At 44.0% G+C, this 23,778-nt stretch overlaps 3 protein-coding genes across 3 annotated transcripts; 1 reads left to right on the top strand and 2 right to left on the bottom strand.

Moving 5' to 3' along the window:
- Window positions 1-2,306: 2,306 nt before the first annotated feature.
- Window positions 2,307-9,675, bottom strand: EAF01_009668 (uncharacterized protein; the record flags this gene model as incomplete). The annotated part of the gene is made up of 4 exons (XM_038917924.1): window positions 2,307-4,830; window positions 4,886-7,392; window positions 7,554-7,694; window positions 7,771-9,675. 4 exons carry the CDS (start codon window positions 9,673-9,675, stop codon window positions 2,307-2,309), a joined length of 7,077 nt encoding a protein of 2,358 aa, XP_038766733.1.
- Window positions 9,676-13,697: 4,022 nt separating this feature from the next.
- Window positions 13,698-15,167, top strand: EAF01_009669 (uncharacterized protein; the record flags this gene model as incomplete). The annotated part of the gene is made up of 4 exons (XM_038917925.1): window positions 13,698-13,964; window positions 14,258-14,345; window positions 14,426-14,519; window positions 15,074-15,167. 4 exons carry the CDS (start codon window positions 13,698-13,700, stop codon window positions 15,165-15,167), a joined length of 543 nt encoding a protein of 180 aa, XP_038766734.1.
- A 5,694-nt stretch (window positions 15,168-20,861) lies between these two features.
- On the bottom strand, window positions 20,862-23,300 carry EAF01_009670 (uncharacterized protein; the record flags this gene model as incomplete). Its single annotated transcript, XM_038917926.1, has 5 exons — window positions 20,862-21,708; window positions 21,998-22,573; window positions 22,625-22,935; window positions 22,996-23,148; window positions 23,259-23,300. 5 exons carry the CDS (start codon window positions 23,298-23,300, stop codon window positions 20,862-20,864), a joined length of 1,929 nt encoding a protein of 642 aa, XP_038766735.1.
- Between the last annotated feature and the right edge of the window lie 478 nt (window positions 23,301-23,778).

Here is a 23,778-nt window from a genome sequence, read left to right on the forward strand (position 1 = left end):
CTTTCATACATTCAAGAACCCGCATCTATCACTTCTCAAGAAGTTTGTTGCTTCGCCCCAATACACATCCTCACTAGGTAGTCACTATGAAGTATGAACTTCCGTCCAAGAACCCCAACCATATAAAATCGACCCGGCATGCTTCTCTCCTCCCATCTCCATTATCAAGCCACTACAGTACACGGAGGCTTATGGGCTTGATGACTATGATCTTCAGATTAGTTCTCTGAAAGCTATTCCATAATAGCGCTTCATAATTGAAGATAGTTGCAATGTTCTTAGATTTACCGTATTCCCCACAGCAATCTGTCATATCCAAAGGATACGCGGTGAATGTCCTATATTTTTTGACTCGTGAATCATTCGGTCAAGTTAGATTCATCTTCTACACAATTTAGACAAATCCTGCTCATAATCACCATTTACAGGAGTTGAAGTAAATATCCAGGTGTATATATGGAGCACAAATAAGTATAAACTATCTACTCTAACCCCCCAAACATATTCTACCAACGAACATCAGAGTTTTCAGCAAGCCATCCTCGCAGTCTCCGAAATCCCATAACCACAACAAAGTTCCCGATATCTCGCCATCCGACTACACCACATACACCCCGAGGCCACCATCATTACTCCGACGCCCAATCATGGATATCCAAAACACATACACACACAGCTGTCACCACACAGCACACGGTCCCATCCTATCCAATCCACTTATATACCTTCCTCTCACAACTCACACACGTTCCCCGATCCCCCTTCAGAAATTACACCTCAAACTCCCGTTTCGATGTCCTTTCTGCGAAGACCCAGGGCTTCATGATGCTGTTCCTGCTGGGAAAGGTATACTCGTGATTATGAGTTCTCTAACGAAAGAAGAAGAGAGGAGAGAAATGGTAGAGAGCTCGTTTGAGTCAATGTTACTTCCATCGATTCCATCAATGTACTCTCCATTATACCCTCCATACCTCTCCGCCGTCTACTCAGGATTTTATCCTCCACCTCCACCCTTGTCGTTGGTTTCTCGATATTTTCCATTCTCCCCACCGTCTTACTATCCCCCATCTCCGAAAATTTCAAATACATGGAAAATAATACGCATTTGTGGAGTCGAGGACATCAAGAGCACAGAATGGACGCATGATCTCGAAACCCCAAATACAGACGATAAAAACGCAATCCAGCATCCCGAAAATATATGTGGCGAGCGACGACAAGACTTCACAGCCAAAAAAGAGGATTGGACCCAGATGGCCTGGATCCCTAGACCCGTTGGAGATATTGATGTGTCAACGATTCCACAGACCGGGCCAGCTGATAATTTTCATTCTTTCACCAATTCGCGCTTTCCTGCTCAAAATTTTTCTACTTTTTCCCGACAGAATCAGAAACTCCACATCTCACAATCCTGGAGAGGTACAACCGGCGAAGATTCAAACGGGTATGGATATCGTGGGAGAATACTGGGTCAGAGTAGATTACCCGGGATGATGAGTGAGCTGAGTGCTTTTCTGCGGAACTCGAGGGAGGAGGATGGGAATTGGGGGAGCAGAACAGATATGAGAGAAAGAATGAGGGAGAGGGGGGTGAGATGGGAGTGATGTGAAGGGAGAGGAATTCAGACTGGGTAGTGGGTGGATGATGCATGGAGTTGATAATATGGGGGTTAAAAAACGGTCGAGGATATTATAAATGCAGGCATGGAAGATGCTGCTCAGATTTGCGGCGAGACTGGGTTGGATATGAATAGAGACATAGAAAATCAGAGAATATCAACTCACATTGTGTTCAACACTGACCACTTTGCTTGCCATTAGTTTAGAGAATCTAAATTAGGATTCGCATCACAATTATAATGGCAGCATTTTTTCGAGTTTTTTTATTTAATATTTTAGTAACTATCTGTCCTTATCCTTCATTTCTCGAGACTGTTTCTCAAGAAAGTAGTCCTTCAGAATTTTTCTTCTAGCCAGCACCAATTTTGAATATTCGCACCATGTTTAAGGTATCTTATCACATCGTATTGTGTCAAATCATCAAATGTATCAAATGCATCTCTGTGTCTCTTTTATCCTTGTCGTGTCATACAAACTCAAATCCTCCCAGTAACAGTTGATGGGTGCGCCTTTTAGTGAACAGAAAAAGAAAAAGAAAAAGAAAAAGACAAAAAGACAAAAGTAGCTCAACATCAGTTTACGAGAGACATGCCGTTTCTCCACAATATGCAATAAAAACCGGGAGGGTATGCCCATCCTACATATTATACAAACATTTCCTGGTATTTTGTGAAAGAGAACGAACACCTAAACGCCATTCTCCCCATGATCTCGTCGCTCACGTCTCTGATTAGATCTCCGAGCCAGATCTTCAGAACCATAAACATCGCGAAAAGCCTCAAGTTGGCCAGTTAAACCACGTAACATTCTTGACATCTCGAAAGCCATCTCTTCATGTGCTGCTTCGCCTGTCAAGGCACGAACCGAAGGAGCATTGGGCAGATTTGGGAAATGTGCCATGGTATATGGAGCATTTGGATCGTGTGAAGGAGCAGACGTGGGAGGTGGTTGGATCGAAGCGGTTGCGTAGTCTGAGTCTGTATCATTGGCATCTGTATTGTAGCCCATAGTACTCTCAGCAGCTGAATCCGAAAAGTCTGATATATCAGCAATGTCACGAAGAGCATTACCAGTGCGAAGACGAGGTGGACGATCCGCGCGAAGTGGACGTGATGTACTTTCCGGACCAGAAGGCGTAGCAGAAGTTGGGAATGCTCCCATTTCTTCTGTAACATAGATGGAAGGTTCGCGTTCGTGAGATGTGGCGTAGATAGAAGGCTCGCGCTCATGAGATGGAGCGTAAAGAGAAGGCTCACGCTCGTGAGATGGAGCGTAAAGAGAAGGCTCGCGGTCGTGGGAAGGCACAAATAGGGAGGGTTCACGGGAGTGAGAGGGGGTATAAAGAGAAGGTTCACGGGAATGAGATGTAGGTTGATAAAGTGAAGCATGACGTTCGAGTTCAAACGGATTGACCGTAGAAGACGTTAAAGCTTGTCCAGAATCGCTTAGAATGGAAATAGCATCAGAATCTGCCGTTGATGGTCGACCAAAGTCTGGATTGAAAGCTGGTACTGGATCCGGCATACTCATATCTAGATCGATGAGAGATTCGCGGAAGGATAAACGAGGCATTCCAGTGTGGATTTCTGCAGGTGGAAGTCCGCCACCGAATCCACCTAGAGGCTCGGTTGGATGATGAACCAAACCAGGACGGCCACCGATGCCTGGAGTGAATGCTGGCTTTGGAACTTCTTGAAATGAAGGGGGAAACCTAGATACTTCTGGATCTGCCGACGCAGGCGGTACCATTGCCGGGAATTTCCATTCTCGTGTACGTCGATTCGGATTTATATCGGCTGGATCACTAAGTGCTGGTCGGCTGAAATCGGGTAAGGTGGTCATATAGTCTTCATCGGGCTCCTCTCGACCATGTCTTCCAGCTTTGATAGTATCCATATCCGGGAATACAGATATACCTGTTTCGGCATCATGCCCTCCAAGATCAATCATAGTATCCCTTATAGATGTTTGCGCTGTGTCATCACGTAAAGGTAAATCGGAACGAGATGGAACAGGTGGTAAATCTGAAGTTGGTGGAAGGTATGGCCGGCCATAATGATTGCGAACATTATCCTCGTAGCTTGATAGCGTGTTTGGATCAAAGATCTTTTCTAAGGGGCCACGAGATGGTGCTAGGGTCTCTGGTGGGGGACGGCGTCGCCCTTTTTGAGGTGGTGGACGGGCAGTCTCTTGAGGGAAGCCAGCATCAAATTCAACACCTGATCCATACACGTCGTAAACATCTTGTGCAGTTGATTTGCGTCTAACTTCTTGTTCGAACGCAGCAGTTGTACTAAAATTCCACTCATCATCGGACAATGCTGTGGATGAAAACTCTGATGGTGCTTGCGCTCCACCTAACATGAATAGAGATTTTCTGCTTCCCCCATGATCTTCCCACAACTTAAATGCCCTGACGAGATGAGAAAGTGAGGACATTGGATATTTTGAACTAGTATTAAGAATGTAATGATGATTCTGGACTCGGTCAATGGAAGGGCGTTCACTTGGGAATTCTTCCAAGCAGAAGGCAACAAGGTCTCTTAGTTCGTCAGAATAATCTCCCCCTTCAAGTCGTGGAGCATGCTGTTTTATCAGAGAGCCAAGTCGATCGAATGGAAGTCGACTCATGGCGTTAGGCGGAAGACCAGTGGCGATCTCATACGCCATACAACCGAAAGCCCATATATCAACTTCTTTACCATAGCTGGGGACAGCGTCAAATAACTCTGGCGCCATCCAATGTGGTGTGCCAATGACGGTAGATCTCTTATCAACCTTTGTTTCCATGGTTCCAGCAACACCAAAGTCGCAAAGTTGAACTGCACCTTCTTCAGTAATAAGAACATTGGCGCACTTGATATCTCGATGTATGATGCCAGCCTCGTGTACCCATTTGATAGCCTCGGCGACCTCGCGGAGTATCGGTATGATCCATTTTTCTTGTAAGCCTCCAGGAGCAGTTGGCTTCATAAGAGTAGCAACACTTCCTCCACCACAGTATTCTGTTATCATCCACATGGCTTGTCCAACTGGTAACGCTTCGATGACATGATTAATATTCCGAGCTTTGTTTTCACTCAAAGTCTTTAGAGCGGTAATCTCTTTCAAGAACTCGGCATAGGAATTGGCGTTCTTTGGGTTGATCGTATCGCTCTCCTCGATGTCGATGATCTTCACGGCCACAATAGCAGCCGATACCATGTCCTTTCTATCTGGTGTATTAGTATATTGATCAAGTAACCAGGAACGAAAAAAAATATTACCCTTTATAAACACGTCCAAAACTTCCCTTTCCGATTAATTCTATCAACGCATATTTTGGTGGTTTCTTTCCTACTTTAGTTGCTGCTTCGATAACAGAAGCTTGCATGAGCCGTGCATCCTCAATAGCTTTTGTCTTGACCGAAACTGGTTCGGAGTTTCTGACTTGGAGCTTGTCCATTTCGGCAAAATGGGCTCCTAAAGCTACGAGGCTAACGTCTAAAAAAGAAAGCTGCGAAAGAGGTATATTTGGACTTCCAGGTGCAACTTTTGTTCCTGGAACTGGAAGACGAGATGCAGAAGAGTTTCCTTGTCTGTCTGCAGTCCTTTGGGAGCTATTAAGTGGGATGAAAGTTGATTGTTTGCTTACGACTGATGTCTTTGGCAAATCGCGTGGTGTAGGAGTTATTTGACAGGAAGAGGAGGGAATCTGTCGAGGACGCGAGCTTATAAGCGATTCTTTGGCGGTGGATGACTTATCTCGCAACCGGTTCTGCAGGGGTCTCAACCCAGAAAGAGGTGATTGAGTTCTATAACTTTGTGATGAAGTAGACGGTGTTTGAAGCTCTCTCTGAATTTTTTTGTATTGAGATATCTGGGAGTGATACGCCACCTGAGTTGTTGGAGCCGCCGAATCTTGTTGATGAGCGTTAAGAGGCGAATTGAAGCCAAAGTTACTGGCGCCTCTAGAAACTGGAGAGCCGGTGGAGATGTTGCGATCGCTTTGAAGTCTATCCACGCGCAACTTATCGTGTTCGACAGAATCAGGTGCAACGAGAGTGTGCGATTTCTTGACAGGATTGATTGAAGTAGGAGCTTGCAGTTGTCTAACAGTACCGACTGTTGAGAGATTAGAAGTGGTAATGCCTGGATTATAGTCAGGACGACGATTAAGTGATGTACACGAAGTAGAGAGTTCAGGCTCTGCAGCTTGAAGTTCTTCTGATCTCGATTCTTGACGAAGATTACCGTCTGGATAGCGTGTCGCGCAAAGGGTTGCAAATTCTTGCTCTTCAAGACTGTTTCGATCTCTACCACTCAAGAGCAAGTATCTAAGACGAGCGGTCCCGACTGGATTATGATCTGGTCGACGAAGCGTAAGCGAGCGTTCAAACCTGGCTTGCTTTTCTGCTTCCTTCTCTGCCCCCCTCTTCTGATCCTCTTCAGATTGATTTGAATGAGCTAGAGATTCTTGGAGAACTTCACGAGCTTTCCTTCGCTCTTCTCTGCGTGCTTGTGCCCGCTCGAGATTAGCAGCAACTTGAGCGTCGTCTGTCAATGTTGAATCTCGATCAATAGGTATATTCTGAGAAAATTTCTCGGAGCTTGAGCTTCGGAAATAAGCACGATAACTATCCTCCAGATCACTATCTTCAGCAGCGTTTTCAGCGAGCGTATCAGAATTGATCCACTTGTCGGATTCTTCCCTGAAATATTGTTTGCTAATAGAAGAGGCCGACGAAACACGTCGTGAATGACGATTTAGTATAGACTCAGCTTGTCGAGGGGTAGTGAATTGTTCGCTTGGGCGTCGGGCAGATTCACTAGATTTCTGAGTTTCTGCAGTTTTTGAAATCTGAAGACTGCGTATAGATGAATTCTGACACTTAAACCCAAATGAACTTCGAGACTCGCGCAATTTCGAAGCACTACCGAGATGATTGTTTCGTAAAGAGGGAGTGGTAGAAGTTGGTGGGGGTTGTTGTAAAGTTCTCGCTGTCGGAAGTGAATACTCCGGTCCTTGAGTTGGGATAGCACTAGAGTAACCGCTAGAAAGCAAATAATTTGGTCTTTCTTGGAATTTAGACTTCCTCGCACTTTCCGAAGCTGTGAATCCTTTTCCTTGAGGTTTGGGTAGATTTGAGCCACGTTCTTCTCGAGTAAGCGGCGGTGCGTTTGCAGTCACGTGAGAAGAAGTATTTGCACCGTTTGCTGCGTCGTCTGCTGAACTACTTCCGCTGCTGGGTTTTCTTGTTCTATGGAATCCAGCTACAAGTGGAGAGTTATCAAAATCTCGTAGTACGGCGTCATGTGCTAACAAGACTGCTTTGTTGGCTCGCACCGATGCTTCAATTTCCCTCTGCCTTCGCTTTTCCGCAGCCTCGTCAGACTCGGTAGCAAGAAATTCAGGTGTGGGTTCAGTATAGTTGTAATTGTAATCGATCTTTTGCAAGGGGGTAAGAGCCTTGTGGTATGGTTTTGAGGTTGACTTTTCACCGTCGTCTTTTGGTGTATCCTCACTCTCAGACCTCGAACCCGAAGTATAGCCGCCGCTTGTGCTTGTTACAGGATTGGGGTTGTGCTCCTCCTGTGGCGTAACCTGATCAGGAGTAATTGACAATGCACCAGTACCGGTATCAATATGATTCTCTTGTTCTTCTGGTTCCTCCCTTAACGTGTGATTGAAACCTGATGTGTTGTACCCACCACGATAATAATCAAGAGGAGCAATGTGTTCACCGGCAATTAAACCCAAAGGATCGTAAACCCAATCTTCACCTGGATCCTCCTATGAACAAATAAAGTCAGTAACTGGTGAACTGTTGTGCTGGGCCCCTTGGAGCATGCAAGATGATTCCCAGACAATAGATGCTGCAGGGAGCCAGGACAATTGATTTGAAGGGTAAACAACAAGGGGGTAAATCCTCCAAGAAACGAACGAAGACTTACAAATGATGTGACAACGTTATCAAGAATTCCTTCCTCCTCTGCTGCTCCTGCTGACTTTTCTAAAGATTTGAACAGGTTAGAGATTCTGGATCTTAACTTGGACTGTGGCTTCGCAGTGGATTCGCCAAGATCATCCTGATTCTGCAAGTGAGACAATGTTAGTCAGCAGTGGCGGCTATATTTTAGTTTGATCTGCAAATGTCAACGTCAAACTTACTTTGAGATCACCATATTTGTTGCGATGCTCTTGTTTTTTCTTCCTCAAGAACTCCATCTTCTCCTCATGCGCCTCTGTACGTTGCTCTAAATCAGTGCGATATTTGGCAAGTAGTGATTGATTGTGTGCAATGAAATTGTGTGAATTTGACGCATTTAACGTATTAATGGCAGGAAGCAAATTTGGCTGAGATAATTTTCTCAATGGTGACTTTGTGGGAATCGGCGGCGCCGGCGTATCCGAAGCAAGTAGCAAATTTGTGATTTTATCATAAGAGGCAGGGCGAAATTCGGGAGTTGAGCTAGCGTGTTTAAGGAAATTGTGAACACGCGAATCTGGAACACACAGGCTTTCGTTCTTTACACTATCTTCACTGAAAGCTTTGGATGTGTCGTCCAATGTTTTTGAAATGCCAGAATGGACTTGCGCAATGTTCCTATAGCTTTCGGTTGCCCGGGTACCATCTCTCTGTGAGAGGGTAAAATTGCCTTGCGATGCAACATCTTTCTCTTTGATGTCTGGACTTTCTTCCTCTCTCAAACCTACAAGAAGAAACGCTTGGAGCTCATCTTCAATATGAATACCCGATCTTTTGGATCTTTCCCCCGAGTTAATTCCAGCCGGACGCCATGTTTTTGTTGAATCAACTTGTGGTTCTAATACTCGATTGTGATCAGCAACAGTTCCAGTCAAGGCGATATTGCGAATAGTTTTGTCGCTGGCTGTTTCTGTAATGTCTGACGTATCATAATCTGTTTCCGGAATGGTAAATTGTGTAACGGAATCATTGAATGTCACCGATTGCTTTCGATGTGGCCTTTCAGACGAACTGAGATTACTTCGGTGACGAGGTTTGTACGGCAGGACCTCTGTTGATGAGCACGGTGTAGTTTGCCCAGCCAAATTCTCCAATGAAGTATGGGCGCTATAGTTCAATTGATGGGGATTCTGCGTAAATTTCCCGAAATTATTGTTCTGCATGTACAATTGCGCCTGTTGCGCTGGTAGAATTTCCACATTGGGTGTTTTATTAACGCCAATGGGCATCAATTCAGGTCCACTCCTCTTCGATGGCCTTGAAAGCGTAGGCTCAATGAGCGCTCGACAGGCTACTGGGGGTGCTCGGCCAATCTTTGGATCATTCACCTGTTCTCTCCCTTCCATTCGTAGTCTCTGTTCGGTTGCCTTTCTAAGCTCATGCTGGAGTTGTGCCTGTTCGACGTGCTTGTCACGTTCCTCCTGAGTCATTGCGAGGACTTGGAACTCGCCGCCCAAGCATGCCCCCGTCTTGTCCAGCTCTACTTTACCATCTAGCTTCCTTGCCGGCGCGATCGGTGGAACGTACCTTTCTGGCGCTGGCGTGGGCTGCTCACTTCTAAAACGAAGTTTCGGAGTCGCGACTGGTTGACTTCGATCAATCGGTTTTTGGATATTTTTCTTTTTAGGTTTGAACAACCTCCTGATTTTGGCCTTCAAGGGATCTTTATTCCGGATCTTGTTGTTCAAACCTTTAGGAAGGTACGCGAAATTTGGATCGGCATTTTTGTTTTCCTTCCGCGCTGCTTTCACTGCTTTTTTTCTCGCTGCCTTTTCCTCCCGGGTTGGCCCAGGAGATCCTTCGATTGTAGTACCAGAGACTGAGGAAGATCCAAATGAAACGACTGTGGACGCTTTCGAGCGCGTTGACTTCAAAGAAAGCGCTTTGATTGTGGAAGCAATCGTAGTTGTTGACGAATTCGCCTCAGAAACGTTTCCGATTCTATCTTCATTTGTCTCTCTATTCGAAGCGCTCGACCTTGGGTTCGAAGTGCTGGCTCCAACTGCACTTCTTCCATAACCAGAGTGCCTTATTTGAGAGCGCTTTGCAAGCGAAGGTTTCCGTTCAACTGGTCTCCGAGGCGCCATTGGCGCGGTCGCCTTAGCAGGATAGATTTTGAGATTGTCGCAGGTGTAAGGTAATTGATTGACGTTTCGGCAGAGAGTCTAAAGCCGGGGAGCTGAGATGAAATTTGGCAGAGGGGGAAAGGCTATATTCCGTGAGTAAATGATTGACTAGCTGAGTATGGAAAGATATAAAAGGATTGATCAAATGAAATTAAGATGGAAGCGTTTAATTGAGGAGATATCTGTACAGGATTGAAGCTCAATGTTGAAAGTACCTAGAGTCAATGCGACTTGTTCCCCATATTTTCATCTTAGTCTTGGTCCAGTTTGGATGGTAGTAAACAGTGGAAGTACCCGGCATCGGAATATCTTCCCTCCCGCAGTCTTCGAGCAGCCATCAATATTTTCACAAAACTGTTTCCCAACCCATCTGGAACAGCTTTTTTTATACAAAGAATGAGTGGTATTTGGCCTTTCTTTCTAATATTTCCAGGATGGATGGGACTTCTGGGTGTCAAGATATTCCCTTTTCTAGTTCCTCATGATCTGCTCATGGTCTACTCAGCCTTATGACACTTGACTGCACTTCTAGCAGCATGCCCAGACCAAAAGCGAGTCTAGGCTCCCCACCTCAGGCCTAGATAGACAGGGGGGTTCGAGCAGGGTAATATAGCACACAATCAATATTCAATATTATTATTAAATTTGACTTTCTCGAGTTTGTGATTGGGGTATTACCCGAGCAGAGTTTTCCAAGTGTTTCTAGAATTACAAAAAAGTTGGGAACCTGTTGCTGAGGTTGCTGTGACATCTCTACTCCGAACTTACACAATTGACAGTAAAAATCCAACATCAACTTTTTTGACAAACTTCTTTAAACAAGTCTTCAACTTTGTCTATCTTGTCAGTAACACTCAATGTTTTTATTCTTTAAAGTATTACCTTTTGTTCCAACGAATGCTTGCTGTCTAAGAGGTTGCAAAGACGATACAGATCTACAACAACGAGTTTGCAGAGTAGACAAATTCAAGATCAAGACTGTTACTTGTCAGTATTTCTTTTATTCTTTCATCATGCCTTTATCCTTTTACCTACTTCTTAACTGCAAAGAGATTCTGTTCTCCTTGTTGTGTATAAGTTGTAAATCGTTTGTCTGAATTCGTTGACAGGAAGCTTTTTGAGCTGCTCTGTTGTACATTCACCTCAATCCCCCCCCTCACAAGATCCTTCTTCACTATTTCTAAGTATCAGATGAGCAACCGTCTGTTGCTTTTGTCAATCCCTTTTTTGCTGTCAAGTGAAAAATATACGCTGTCGAATCTGCTATTGTGTTAATTGCTTATCTTCTTCCTTTTTGCTCAAAACACACTAAATCTTACTCAACTTATACGACACTTACTGACTTGAAGAAGATTATCAATCAGAATACTCAGAAAGTCACACGATAATGCAAAACATCCTTGAAATCCCCCAATCTTTTAAGTCCATCGATCTTCTACTGCTACTGCTGGTGAACTAGCAAATACAACACCAGAGCTTGGTGAGTTCTTCCTTCAAACTGCAGCTAGCCAACACGCACTAATGTAACCAAGCTTATAATGGGTCATTTTACTATTCATGACATGATAATCTGTTGCTCATGACGATAGCCGCTGGTCGGTCATGCTTGTAAGACCTCAGATCGTAGTAAGCTCCCTTTCAAGTTACTTCCTATGACAGCTATTAATACAACTCACAGTGGCATCTTCAATCGAGTCGATCACTTTGATGTTCTTGCTGCCCGCCTTTGTGTCGGCAAAGCTCGCAAGATATCATAATGTGGTACTTATCCCTATTCAAATTCCAACATCTTAATAACTTCTAACATGAATTACAGTAGCTCGCATGGTCAGGATGATACTTGTGCTTTTTAAGTCAGCTGCTGGTCAGTGAAGTTTGCAAAATGCTGAAGCTTGGTAAGTTTTTCCGTCAAGTTCTGCCTGATCACAATTGCTAACATAAATTACAGTTTTCCTCTTTACGAATACCAAATCGATAAGGCTTTGGCTTATGGTCTGCCTGCTTTTGGCAAAACATACCTTTCAGGTTCTCAGGACCTCTGACTTCGAAGACAAATATCCTATCATTGACCTAAACAGCATCTGTATTTACAGTGCATGGTGTTCATCTTACAATCCTCGCTGCTTCTTATCGAAATTTCTCTCATCGTTAAAGTCTCGGATCCTCATCCTCCTGCTCATCACAGTAAAGCAAGGTCTTTCAGGCCTACTTGCTGTTTGATGGACAAGGCTGAGATTTTACAAGTGGTAGTGGCTATCTTAATGACATTTCAGGAAGGGAAGAATAAGTGCCGACGGCTACACATTCACTACATTGTTCCCACACTGCCAACACCTGTATGCCAACAGTACTCATCATCTCACACGTCCTTCCCGTCGAAAAGGAATGTATAGAGATTACTTTTACCTCTCGTATCTACATCTGCTTCCAACCTTGCAAAAGAATTGTGGCGTACATGAGCATTCATGATGTTCTCAGGATCAACTGGCAAATCACAGATTCATTAGTTTTGGTCCTTGACCCAATCTCAGGCATTTCATGGCCGCTATTCTCCTTCCTCTTCGCCGAGGAGGGAGACTAGCAACGTGCATTGACCGAGATGCAAGGTGTCTATTGTGGGAATAGACCGCGGCTCCTTCCTCCCCGCCGAGGAAGGAGACCAACAGCGTGCCTTAACTGCAATGCAGGGTTTCTATCGCGGAAATAGACCCATGCGCATTGGTACTGCAACACCAAAGAACTAGGTGTCTATTGCGGAAATAGACCCATGCGCATTAGTACTGCAACACCAAAAAACGAGGTGGTTTCCTCTTTCTTTCCAGCATCTGGTCCATGTCCAACCTAGCTAGGTGGTTATTACCGCACTCAATGGTCATTCTTTGGGTGATCTGATGAAGCATTTACTCTGCGGAGTCAACCAGCAGCATCAATCAGATACAGGGCTATGCTGCTGGTCACTCCAACTGCCAAGTAAGTGGAGAGAACTCTCCTCTTTCCAGCATTTGGGCCAGGCTACTGAAATGGCCATCAACCAAATGCATGGTTGTTCTGTCCGGGCCTCTCCAGCCTAGCAAGCTGTGATGCCATCAGTCATCAGTGTGGACGACCGTTTCTGAATACCTCTTCAAACGGGCTGCTGTGCCGTGGTCCCAGGCACAGCGGAGAGAGCTGGGCAACTTGTTACAAGACAAGGGCAGGGAATTTTCTCCCTTGTCTTCCAGCAGCAACAGACAAAAGTTGTTTCTGCTCCTGCTTTTGCTTTCGTCTTGTGGCTTCATACCAACAGTCAAGTTCTGGGAGGGACGGGGAGACATGCACTCCACTAAAAGTTTTTGTCTTCCGCAGAGGTGCTATGCACTCCTCCACATGTGTGGTCCCTCCCGGGGTCAACCACCAAGTCCAGCTCGGATCCCCTTCGATTGTACTTATTGCAATGACCACCATCACGCTACTCGGAGATATATGATGATTTGGTAAGCCTGCAGCCCGGAATGACGTTAAACTATAGTCTGTGTTGGAGTTGGTTGGGAGCATTCTGAATGCATTCAAATCTCTTTCAAGTCCCACGAATCTTTTGGTGGCCAGGACAGATAACCTCAATCAAACGCATGACATAACCAAGCTCACCAGGTTGATTAGACTTCATTGGCTACGGGGATATGGCTGTGTCAGGAGTTTTCTTGAAGTTGTCTGTCCTGGCCACAGAGAGATTTATGTTACTAGGGAGTAATTTGAAATCCTGTTGGAGGGAAAGGCTTGAAGAGTGAAGTGGGGGTTGAGTGGCTGGCGGTGTGGGTGTGTCACTGGTTGTTTGAGTATAATTTTGTATATTAGCTCATCACGTAGGAATATACTTCATTTTATCTTAGCCGCCTTCGGGTGTGCCTGGTGTTGTGATGTAGAGGTGTGATGGTGGTGTTGATGGCATGTGGACTTTTATTACTTTCTTGGTAGGTCGTCATCACAGAAAGAATTTGACAATAATGTATGCATTCAAAGCTAACATAACAGCAGCATTTTACGTGGACTCGATTTCAGGTAATGAGCAAGGCGGTCCACATTCTTGGCTTCCTGCTCAAAAGAGAATGGCTGCAATTGTACAAGCCTTCGTCATCGAAGACGAGCTCAAGTCTGATGCTTCTTTTGCTTTTCAAGAGGTCGCGCAAACTACCTCTCCTGTTTGTTCCGGGGACGATCCCAGAACAACTCCGGACCACTTGGTCCTCGCCATACCCACAAGCATAAAGATAGTAAAGATATCAACAAAGCATGGTTCCTGCGGTGCCTGCTCCCGAAGATGAGCTACAACGCCAAAGATGATTCGTGACAAGACCGTCGGGAGTCTCGCCGGAATAGACAGAGTTCGCCGCCATGTGCCTACAACCAGTAGGGCAAATGCTCTCTGAATCTCCAAAGCGGCACAAACTTAGCTAGAGAACTCCCGCCCAGGCGCAGATGGCAAGGTGTAAAGGCAAAGAAGTCTCGAGGACGACAAGTAAGTATCAGAATCTCTTCTCGTCATGCAATTTGTTGACTGAGATAGGACCTTCAACCAAACGACTCACGAGCTTCTTCAAAACAAGCCTGGTCATACCTGCAATTTTCACAGAATCTCGTTAAACAAGTCAGCGGTACGTCCAACTTTCCGCGTACCTTATCCCATAGCTCGCATTTGATCATTGAACAACGTACAAAGTACTAATATTACTAGAAGTAAAAAGCTTGCAGATTAATAAAGAAAGACGATCGAATTCAGATGATGAAGAACGAGAAGAAGTTGCATTTGACTTTAATCGGCCAGATCGGTAGCTGCGTAATGAATATTGATCGTGTCAATACTCATCGTGTAGCTATTGATCTGTCTCATTAAACTCATATGGGGCTCCGTCTCGCTCTTCCTCGTTGGAATTCGATCTTCTCTCTCTGTGTGAATTATTTCGAGAATGGGTGTGGACAATAAATGATTTATTAATTTGTTGGGTCATTTGTTAAGAAATAGAGAGAGGAGGATGAATCCCACCTCGTGGTTCTTGCATGATTTACCAAAGCAAATCACAGCGAAAGCGCGCTTCTTAGCGTAGATAAACAATAAAGCGTGAATAATTCAAGTTTGAGAAGTGTCAAATCTCAAGGTGGAACCTATAGGATGGTGTTGTCTTCTTAAGTAGCCTCTATAGTAATACACCTTGTTTCCCCTAGCCGCCCTCAGGCGTGCACCTTTTGACATGGTTCTGTGAGTGATATCATATCTTGAGGTTGAGAAGCGGGCATTACCTCTGCGCTGTGAAGGGGGCTAGTTTGGTACGTTATTTCCCCTGCTATTCCCGATATCTTTGACGTTATTGCTAACATCTTCAAGACAGTTATTTGCATGGGACTTGGAGGGAGAAGAATTATTTCTGAAATTGGGAAAGAGGAGTGTTGGGAGCGCCGTCGAATTGCACTGTCTCTGATTTCGTATCATGCATGTCAAATTTTGGTCGGAGACCTGAAAGGTATGAATTTTCTATGCACTTGAGGTCTCGATATTGTACTAACGTGAGAATTAGTCACTTTACATGACTTTCTTAGAGATCCACCTAAGAATCCAGAAAATCATCAAAGAGGCAATCGAGGTCAATCAAGATGGCTCACCGTAGGAGGCTAATTAAGGAATCTTCTCTCCATAATTTTCAAGAAAAAGAACGAGTCGCAGAGGGAGTGGGTACCTTTAATGAGCCATCTGACAGGTTCTACCAAGACTTGAATCGATCAAAAGTATCATAATAACCACTCGCTCTAACAGTGGCTATCGATTTTTCCGATCCAGGCCTTTAATTTGGACTACTAGCTCTTTAATGGAGTCATTCTAGTCCAACGGAGCGGCTGCAACGCTGGATACCAAAAACAGCAACAACCATCTGGTGGTCAGATTGCCAATGGTGGTCTCAATACCTAAGCGTTTTATGCTTCAATGAGTATTCTTTCCCGCGGATTTTCAAGGGACGTCGAGAGCGCACCGGACCCGACAGATACCTCAACATCTGTCAATCGTTTGACATCAGCCCTGGACAGACTACATCGCGCTTAGTCTTTCTCAATGGCTCTTCCGTCTCTCGCCAATACTCATCAGTATCCCCACCACTACGAAAGCCTAGCCGATCTGATTGAATTTGAGAAACCCATCTTTCTCAATCTCAACAGCAGCTTGTCACAAAGTTTCTGGAGACAAACCAGATTTTACCTTTTGCGGCCTCTGCCCTCAGCAGAGGTTTACTGAACGCTACGAAAAAAAATCTGATTTGTATATTCTTTCCAGCAAGTGGGCCAGGATCATGACTGATCCATGTGTTGGTTCTCCTTTCTCCTCGGCTGAGCGATTAGTGGATGGTGTTTCCGACGCCATTCAACTGAATATCTACTCAATCTTGTCACCACACTTGCCCTTTCAACCCAAATTCTCAATTTGAAGTCCACTGACGACTCCATGGAGATGCTTTGAACGCTTGACGCCCAAGAAAATCTCACATTGTAACCAGCAGCTACTGGCGAGATGCCATATGGCTCTGGTCCTGCCAGTCGGATAAAGTCACGATAAGCTTCTTCGCAGCTTTTGCTGTCACTAACAGGAGTTTTTCCGCTCTAAAAGAGGATCGCCACGGGACCAAAATGTCGTAAAACTAGATCACACCACGGCTAACTGCAAGTCCCTCTTTGATCAATTGGGCAAATGTGAATTGACGAAACCCAACGCGGTACTACGAAGCAAAAGCGGAACGTGCGATCAAATCAAACAGTCTCTGGCCCGAGCAGAACTTCCAACCGGATACACATTAATGACTCCAAAGATTTTTCCAGGAAGTGGGACGCGCTAGCGACCAAATCAACCAACCTTTTGGCAATTCTCATTCTCACATCGGAACACTGTCAGATGGAGAGAACTCAAGGAAGAGAAACGAATGGCGATGATAGAAGTAGGACTTATTTTTATTGCAAGTCCTGCCACTATCATCATCATTTCTTCTTCTTCCTTGGAGTTTCTTCGTTTGGTTGTTGTCTACGCATAGAATATTGAATAAGTTATTTTTCAACCCTCAATACCAGCCTGTTACTTGGCTTCACAGATCGAAATTGATACGCCCATAAACAATCTCAGTCTCGATTCCACCGCCTTTCTCGCCGCAAAATCAATACAGTTGGTGTGCTGACTGACAAGCTATCCTCCAGATACAACACCACTTTCCTATAAAACTTGGCAGCAAGCTAGTATCGTGACAAATCAGCACTTTTGCTCACAATATGACTTGAATTTCCAGAGAGTTCAGACAGAGAAAGCCAGAGACGAGCCTAAACGGGTAGAAGAATTACATCTATTGACACATTCCACATCTGGGTCGACTGAGCACCAAACCGTGGCTGGTGAATATGGCACCAAAACCCCAAGAGCGATTACCAAGACGACGACAGATGTTCCTCTAGTAAAGCTAAATCAAACACTCTGCTGCTATCAGCCATCCCAAGCACGACATCAAATAAACTACCGAGTCCCTTTCCCACAAGTTCAAAAACTTCAGCTTCTCAGCCATTCTAAATACAATCCCACCCCTTCCTCATCGTCTCATCTCCCCAACAAGCATAGGTATTACCTCCCTCCCTTCTCTCATTCGCCAAAACTGGAGACCTGCTGCGGTTATGCGTACGAATACGAGCTAGCTTTCGAGCCATTTCTTCAACAACCAAGCTCCCTATGCTTAATCTCCTGTTCTCTCGGGATCTGATTCCCTGAGAGAGCTTGTTGCTTGGCTAAGGCAGAGGAAGCTTTGTCGAAGATCTGTGAAGATAATCGAAAATTCTCCGTCCGCGAGGACTTGTAACGAGAGATATTACTACGTTCAATTCGCTCACATGAGAGACGTCTCGCCTCCCTCGAGAAAATTCAAGAAACCAAAATGTGTTTTCCCTGCCGGGACTAAAGTACTTTCACATGTCTTCACATGACTCTTTCTCAGCGGCTCGCAGGAAAAATGGTCGCCCACCATCTCTCTCGATTTCCAACCTATCCAGCATGCGATTGGTAAATCGTGAGTTCGAAGCATGCGTTTCTGAATACCTTTTCAAATACGTGGTCGTACTTCTGTAATATTGTACTTAAGAATCCCGGTCGCACTATTTCTTGAGCCTTCAATTGGTGTATTTGAATCTCGGCCACCTGGAAGCGTCAACTAAAGGGGACGTTAAGAATGTAAAGGAGTGGAAATAGGAGGGATCCATCTGTTCTCGACCACAACGCGTTTGGTTTGGTCTTGCTCCCTGGGAAAGTTTCCAAGGCATCGGAGAAATTATGGTGGTGTGGTGTCCGGGAATCATTTATGATGGAAGTGTAAGCGGAGGGGGAGAGGGGGTAATAGGGATTGCTGTGTGCAGAGGTGGTGATAGTTTTGGTGTTGATCGTGGAAGAAGGTGGTATTCCTTTAACTCCCGACAAGGGGTTTGCCTTTGCCTTTGGCTCGAAAATGTCAGAAAGATGTAAACAGAGGCCTCAAAGTATTTTATCAATTAAAAAAACGAATCCTCAAACAAACGAAAAGAACCCCAAATGTGAACTTATGCAGGTGATGAAAATGCGATTCCTCTGATTTAGTCCATGGCAATGTCGTGATTTCAGAGACCTATGAATCTGTAACTGAATACGGAATCTCGGAGCTATTATTCATTTCTCTCACATTAGAAGTCTGTCTGATTGACGCAAAGTTTCAATAATGTGCGTAGAAAAAGATTTGAACGTGCCAAGTAGTGCGGTATATCGAGCCGACAAAGTTCAAATTTATGATGGTATCTTCTTGCTCTTCGCGACTTTATAAATATTGGCTTGAAATAGTGACGTTGGGTTCTTCTTGATCTCCCTTGATGGACAAATCTGAGGACATGTCCTTGGAGAAATATTCGTGGAGAAACAGAAAGAATATTTTCGCTCCGAAATCGCAACCTGCGATCGCTGGATTTGGACGGGCTCAAGCTCGTGATTCGAGGTCATCAAAACACAAGATCATCTTACGGACCTGAGAATATTGTCAAAAGAACTAACAGTCAACAAATTTATGCATGGAGGAAGAGAACTATTAATGCTATCAGAGAGAATGTGATCTCGACGCAATATACGTAGAAGAATGGAGAATAGCGACTGAAGATGCGGGGTTAGCGTAACGCCCAGGTTTTGATCAGGAAGGGGACTCGGAATGAAAGCGATGAGGATACCTTTGGCATGAATCGAAATGCGGAAGAAGAGATGAAGTGAGGTGGGTATTTCATCATGGTAGTAACTCCGCGTGACGAAAGATGTGGAGGGATAGCTTGAAGATACACGGAAGAAGTGAGAACCGGGAAGGTTGAAGCGCGGAATAGAGAAGCTGTAACGAATCTAAGAAGTGTGCATGGAGAGAGTAATATCAAGCAAGAAATTTTGAGAGAAAAAGAAAGAAAAGAGCAAATATCCGAAGCGGTGTATCTCAAGCGTCGTAAGAAGGAAGAAAACGATACAGTCAAAACGCTAGAATTATCGAAGTGAAATCATCATCATCGTCAACGAAACACAGAAGTTAGATTCCAATTCCATCACAGAATCGATCAGAGGAAGTTAAAACAAAAGCTCTCGTACCATCGAATCGTTATTCAACTCACGCTCGAGCTTGAACAAAAATAATATTCGTCTATCCATCAATGCGGAGAAATGTAACGGCCTAAAGAAAGGAAAGGAGAAGAATAAATAGCCAACATCTTAGCAGGTAGCGGAGTATTGTATCAAGAAACATCAAAGACATTCCAAAACGGTCAAATATGAGAACCATCATGCGAGCGAGGAGTTAGTATGCACTACAAAAGGAGGAGTAGATTCTAATTGAGAGGAATATACAATGAGTAGTCTTCGAGAGCGATAGGTGATATGTAGAAGCAAGGGGGAATGATGGGGATGGGGATGAGGAGCGAAGAGAAGATACAAAGAAAAAAAGAAAAAAAGAAAAAAAGAGGTAATACATGATTCTTCATAAAATAACTTAACTTACTGCACACAACGATTCAAAGACCAAGAGAGAGTAAGCAAGCAAGCAAGAGATGATATAAATCCCTACAACTTCCTACAACTCCCAAAAAGATCAACCCGCTAAGCATACAAACCAAATCCACAAAAATAATATCAAATTCTATCCTTCACTAGAAACCACATACCCCATACCGAAGAGCGAAACAAAACATCGAGAGAGCGAGTCATCAGTCAAGTAAAGTGAGATAGCGAGGATAAAACAATCCCCTCCCCCACCTAAAAAAAAAGAAAGAATGAAAGACATCATCTAGAAAAAAGAAGAAACTACCTGCATCACTTGAAGATGAAAATCACTAAATGTAACTCTAACGGAAGTAATTGATTGACTATATAGAAAAAGTAGGACAGGATATCAATGAGTCAATTTGCATGGTGACCGAGTGATAAGAAGAAGAGTAAGGAGAAGAAGAAGAAGAAGAACGAACCATTCAAGCAATGACAACCCTAAAAGTTTCAGGGGCTTTCAATTTCAATATATCTGCTATTCAGAGGAAAGACCATCAAGACAATCAATACGTACCAGATTCCAGAATAGTATCCACAAAACGAAGGAGCGACCTAGTATATAGTAACGAGTTCAAACATCCCCCTACCCAGTTGTCTATCCACATTGTTTCCAACAGAGAATCACATATATCCCAACCCACCTAATATCACCCACCTAATTTACAACCAATTCAATCTAGTAAAATAAACATTATATATGTTTCAATTACCAATCTCCCTTTCAAAGCTTCTGAAAGCTGAGCAAACCCAAACCCGAGAACTCAAGTGCTAAAATTCTCGATAATTTCTCAATTTCGCTTCCAAATTTCCTCTATCAGAAGTCCCAAGTTCTCGCAGAATCTCAAGCTTAGCCTATCAAGTAAGCCATACCAAATTCCACCCTTGAATATTTTACATCCTCATCCGCGCAAGTCAAAATAGAATACATAGCCCTTGAGAGCCCCCAACAACACTTTCACCAATACCACCCAAAGTAAAACGGCATTTTTCGACAAATCCTTTACACCATCCTAGTGAGATAAACCAGCCCCCAAGAGCACCAATATGCCCAATGCGCCAAAGATCAAAAGATTTGCAAATTATTGTTCTCATCCCTAGTCAACTCATAATTCCAGACAATATGGTCATAACCCTGCATAATGAGTCTCCACCTCTTTGGATTCTCTCCAGCGTTCAATTCAATCCCATGACCATTCTGAATCGGAGAAACGGCCAATCCAAGGAGTGGAGCATTAGACCCTTGATAACCTCTGTAAACATGGTCATTCTTAGTGCCAGGTGGAAGAAGACCTTCGATACGAAAGGTGGGTATAGGATCTGAATTGGAATCGACGTGCACCGTTGACAGCGTCAGAAGAGCTGCTCGACCAATTTGAGAAGCAACAACAACAAGCGATAGTTCCGGTATTAACGCCATCATATTGATTCGAGTAATATTATGGAAAGTCTCCCCAAATGTACTCGGCGATTCATGCCCTTCGAAGCACTTTGTACATATGGTTGCAGGCATGCGTGGTGAAGAAGGCACGAGTTCAATGCTGTCCATCCAAGTTCGAAGGATTACAACTCTGTCACTTGTGTGAGAAGTAGAATCAATGTGACAACTTTTTAAATCGCTTATGTGGTTCATGAAATTATTAGATCGTGCAGATCGTATCGTTTGCGGAGTGGAATACATGTGTCGAATCAACCCCCCTAATCGATCTGGCGGCGAGTTACTGAGCATGGATTCGTAGCCTGAGCCATCTTCCGAGTTCAAAACCATTTCATCATTTTGCAGGATTGGGCTAGACATTTCAAATCGCTTCATTCTTTCACCAACATTCAAACAAACCCTATAGCCAAGGATATTCTGTACGGACTCGACCCAGACACTATTTAAATCCTCTTCACCCAAAGCATCTTGAAAGCTTTGGGAGTGCTTGAAATATCGCAGTGGGATAGCCATGATTCCCCAGCCCCTAAGTAATTTGTTAAAACCCATAGTTGATAAGGAGAGATCGTAAAAGTACGGATCAGCAGACTAGATGTGGACCCTCAATGTTTCAAGAAATTCAACCTTCAAACTGAATTCAATGTTTCAAATGATGTGAATCTCTCAAACAATATGAAATCCAACTGAGTTGACAGGAAGAGTCTCACACTGCCCGCCTTTAATCCGAGCTATTGAAACAATTGAAGCTGCGTAGAAGGACTTACATTTGAGATAATCTGGGTCCTGGATCAGGGGCAAGAGGTAAGCCAATCAATCTAGAGTTCTCCTCCCATATATCTAACAGCCACATGCTACCCAGAATATCAGTAGCTATAATCGATTTAGCCAAGCCAGTTTTATCGTCATCATTGAAATCAATGGCAGGGATGTTGTGACTAGGTCCGGCTGGCTTGAGGATGATTCTAAAATTACGGGGACATGGTGTTCCTGGTAGATACGGGCCTTGAATTACGGAATGTCCATCATGTCTTTCAAGCTGGGTAGAATATCTCAAGGGAAATGTAGTGTTTGTAAAAGGTCCATTCGTCTCATAACTGAAACCTTTGGAACAACAGTCCTTAGGAAATCCTCTCTGGGATTTGGCCTTAACTCGAAATGTCAGGGGGTCGTTGATAACATCGTATGTGGTGCCAATCACAGCGCAATCGCAAAGCTCACTACTAGAGGTGCCATGAATAAAGACAGTGACTTCTTGTTTATTAGAGCTTACTGCAATCAAGCGCGATTTTTGATGAATAGCAATACCCCAAGCACTTATCCCGACATTCTCGAGAAAAAATCTGAAATGAGTAAGAAACAGACCACAGAAAGAAATCTAATTCAATACTCACGGTTGCGTGCTAGCGATCGGAATTGAATCAGCTGTACTTTCAACCTCTTGTTGAAGCTCTTCTGCTAGGAGGTCCGTATAATATGCCGTTACATCCCCATCATCGCAACAGAACAACAGTATCTCTTTGTTGCCCAGATTGCCAATAATCATATTGTTAACACAATGCGGGCGAGATTGGTAAACGTATCCAGAACCTGCATTGCCCGACTTTGGTAATCGAAGAATCATGTCTGGTACACCGGGCAGCATTTGCTTGAGTGTTCGAGGTCTTGTGATGTGTATCGTATCCAGATATGCCACGAAGTACATCTGTAGTTAGATGAGCATCAGTAATCCAATAAATATCCAATAAATATCCAATAGACGTACATTATACTTTTGCGACAAGGCCACCAAGTTCATTCTCCACGTTGCTGGCCGAGGCATACCTTGTAAAAAAGCCGTCTTAGCATCGCTTGGGAGTTTGTGGATAGAGGTCTGAATATCATCAAGGGCCTTGCTATCAAGACCACTTGAAGAGAACTATAACCGGTAAGTATGATATAGAAGCGGTTATTTGACTGACCCGCAAAGACGTGACAAAAATAGCATCTTTCCCATGGAAATGTGGTTTTCATTAATCGATTAACTACACTGAAATGACCATACGACTCAACTTGACCTTCAACCTCCATGGATTAATCTTGATGCCATGTGTAAGTCATCATAGCAGCAAAAACATTGCATGTAGTCAAAAAGTCTCGCACCATCGCACGACAGTCCGGAGACACATTGATGGGACTGATCACGTACTCTTTCTTTTGGTGTCTGAACATCATAACTTGTAATAGCAAGAGAACTTGTCAATTCGTGCTCCTCCATCATTGCTAGAATTTTCTCTCAACAAAGTCATTGAATTTTTTGGGAATATCAACGATATTGATAATTATAAGATGCAGATGCAGATGCAGATGATGGATGACCAAATCTTTGTGATGCAATAATGATGAGAAATGTGGTTTTGATTTAACTAGTTGATACGAGAAAAGAAAGCTTAAGCACGGACCACACGGGTAAGCTTTAATATGCAAGGCTAGTAAGGTTATGTAAGGTTATGTAAGGTTAATAAGGCTACCTATACCAGCTTTAAGAATGAGGGGCAGCTCCTCAGCC

This window comes from Botrytis porri (genome assembly GCF_014898465.1).
Source record: "Botrytis porri strain MUCL 3234 chromosome Unknown BPOR_014, whole genome shotgun sequence".
Classification (NCBI taxonomy): Eukaryota; Fungi; Ascomycota; class Leotiomycetes; order Helotiales; family Sclerotiniaceae; genus Botrytis; species Botrytis porri.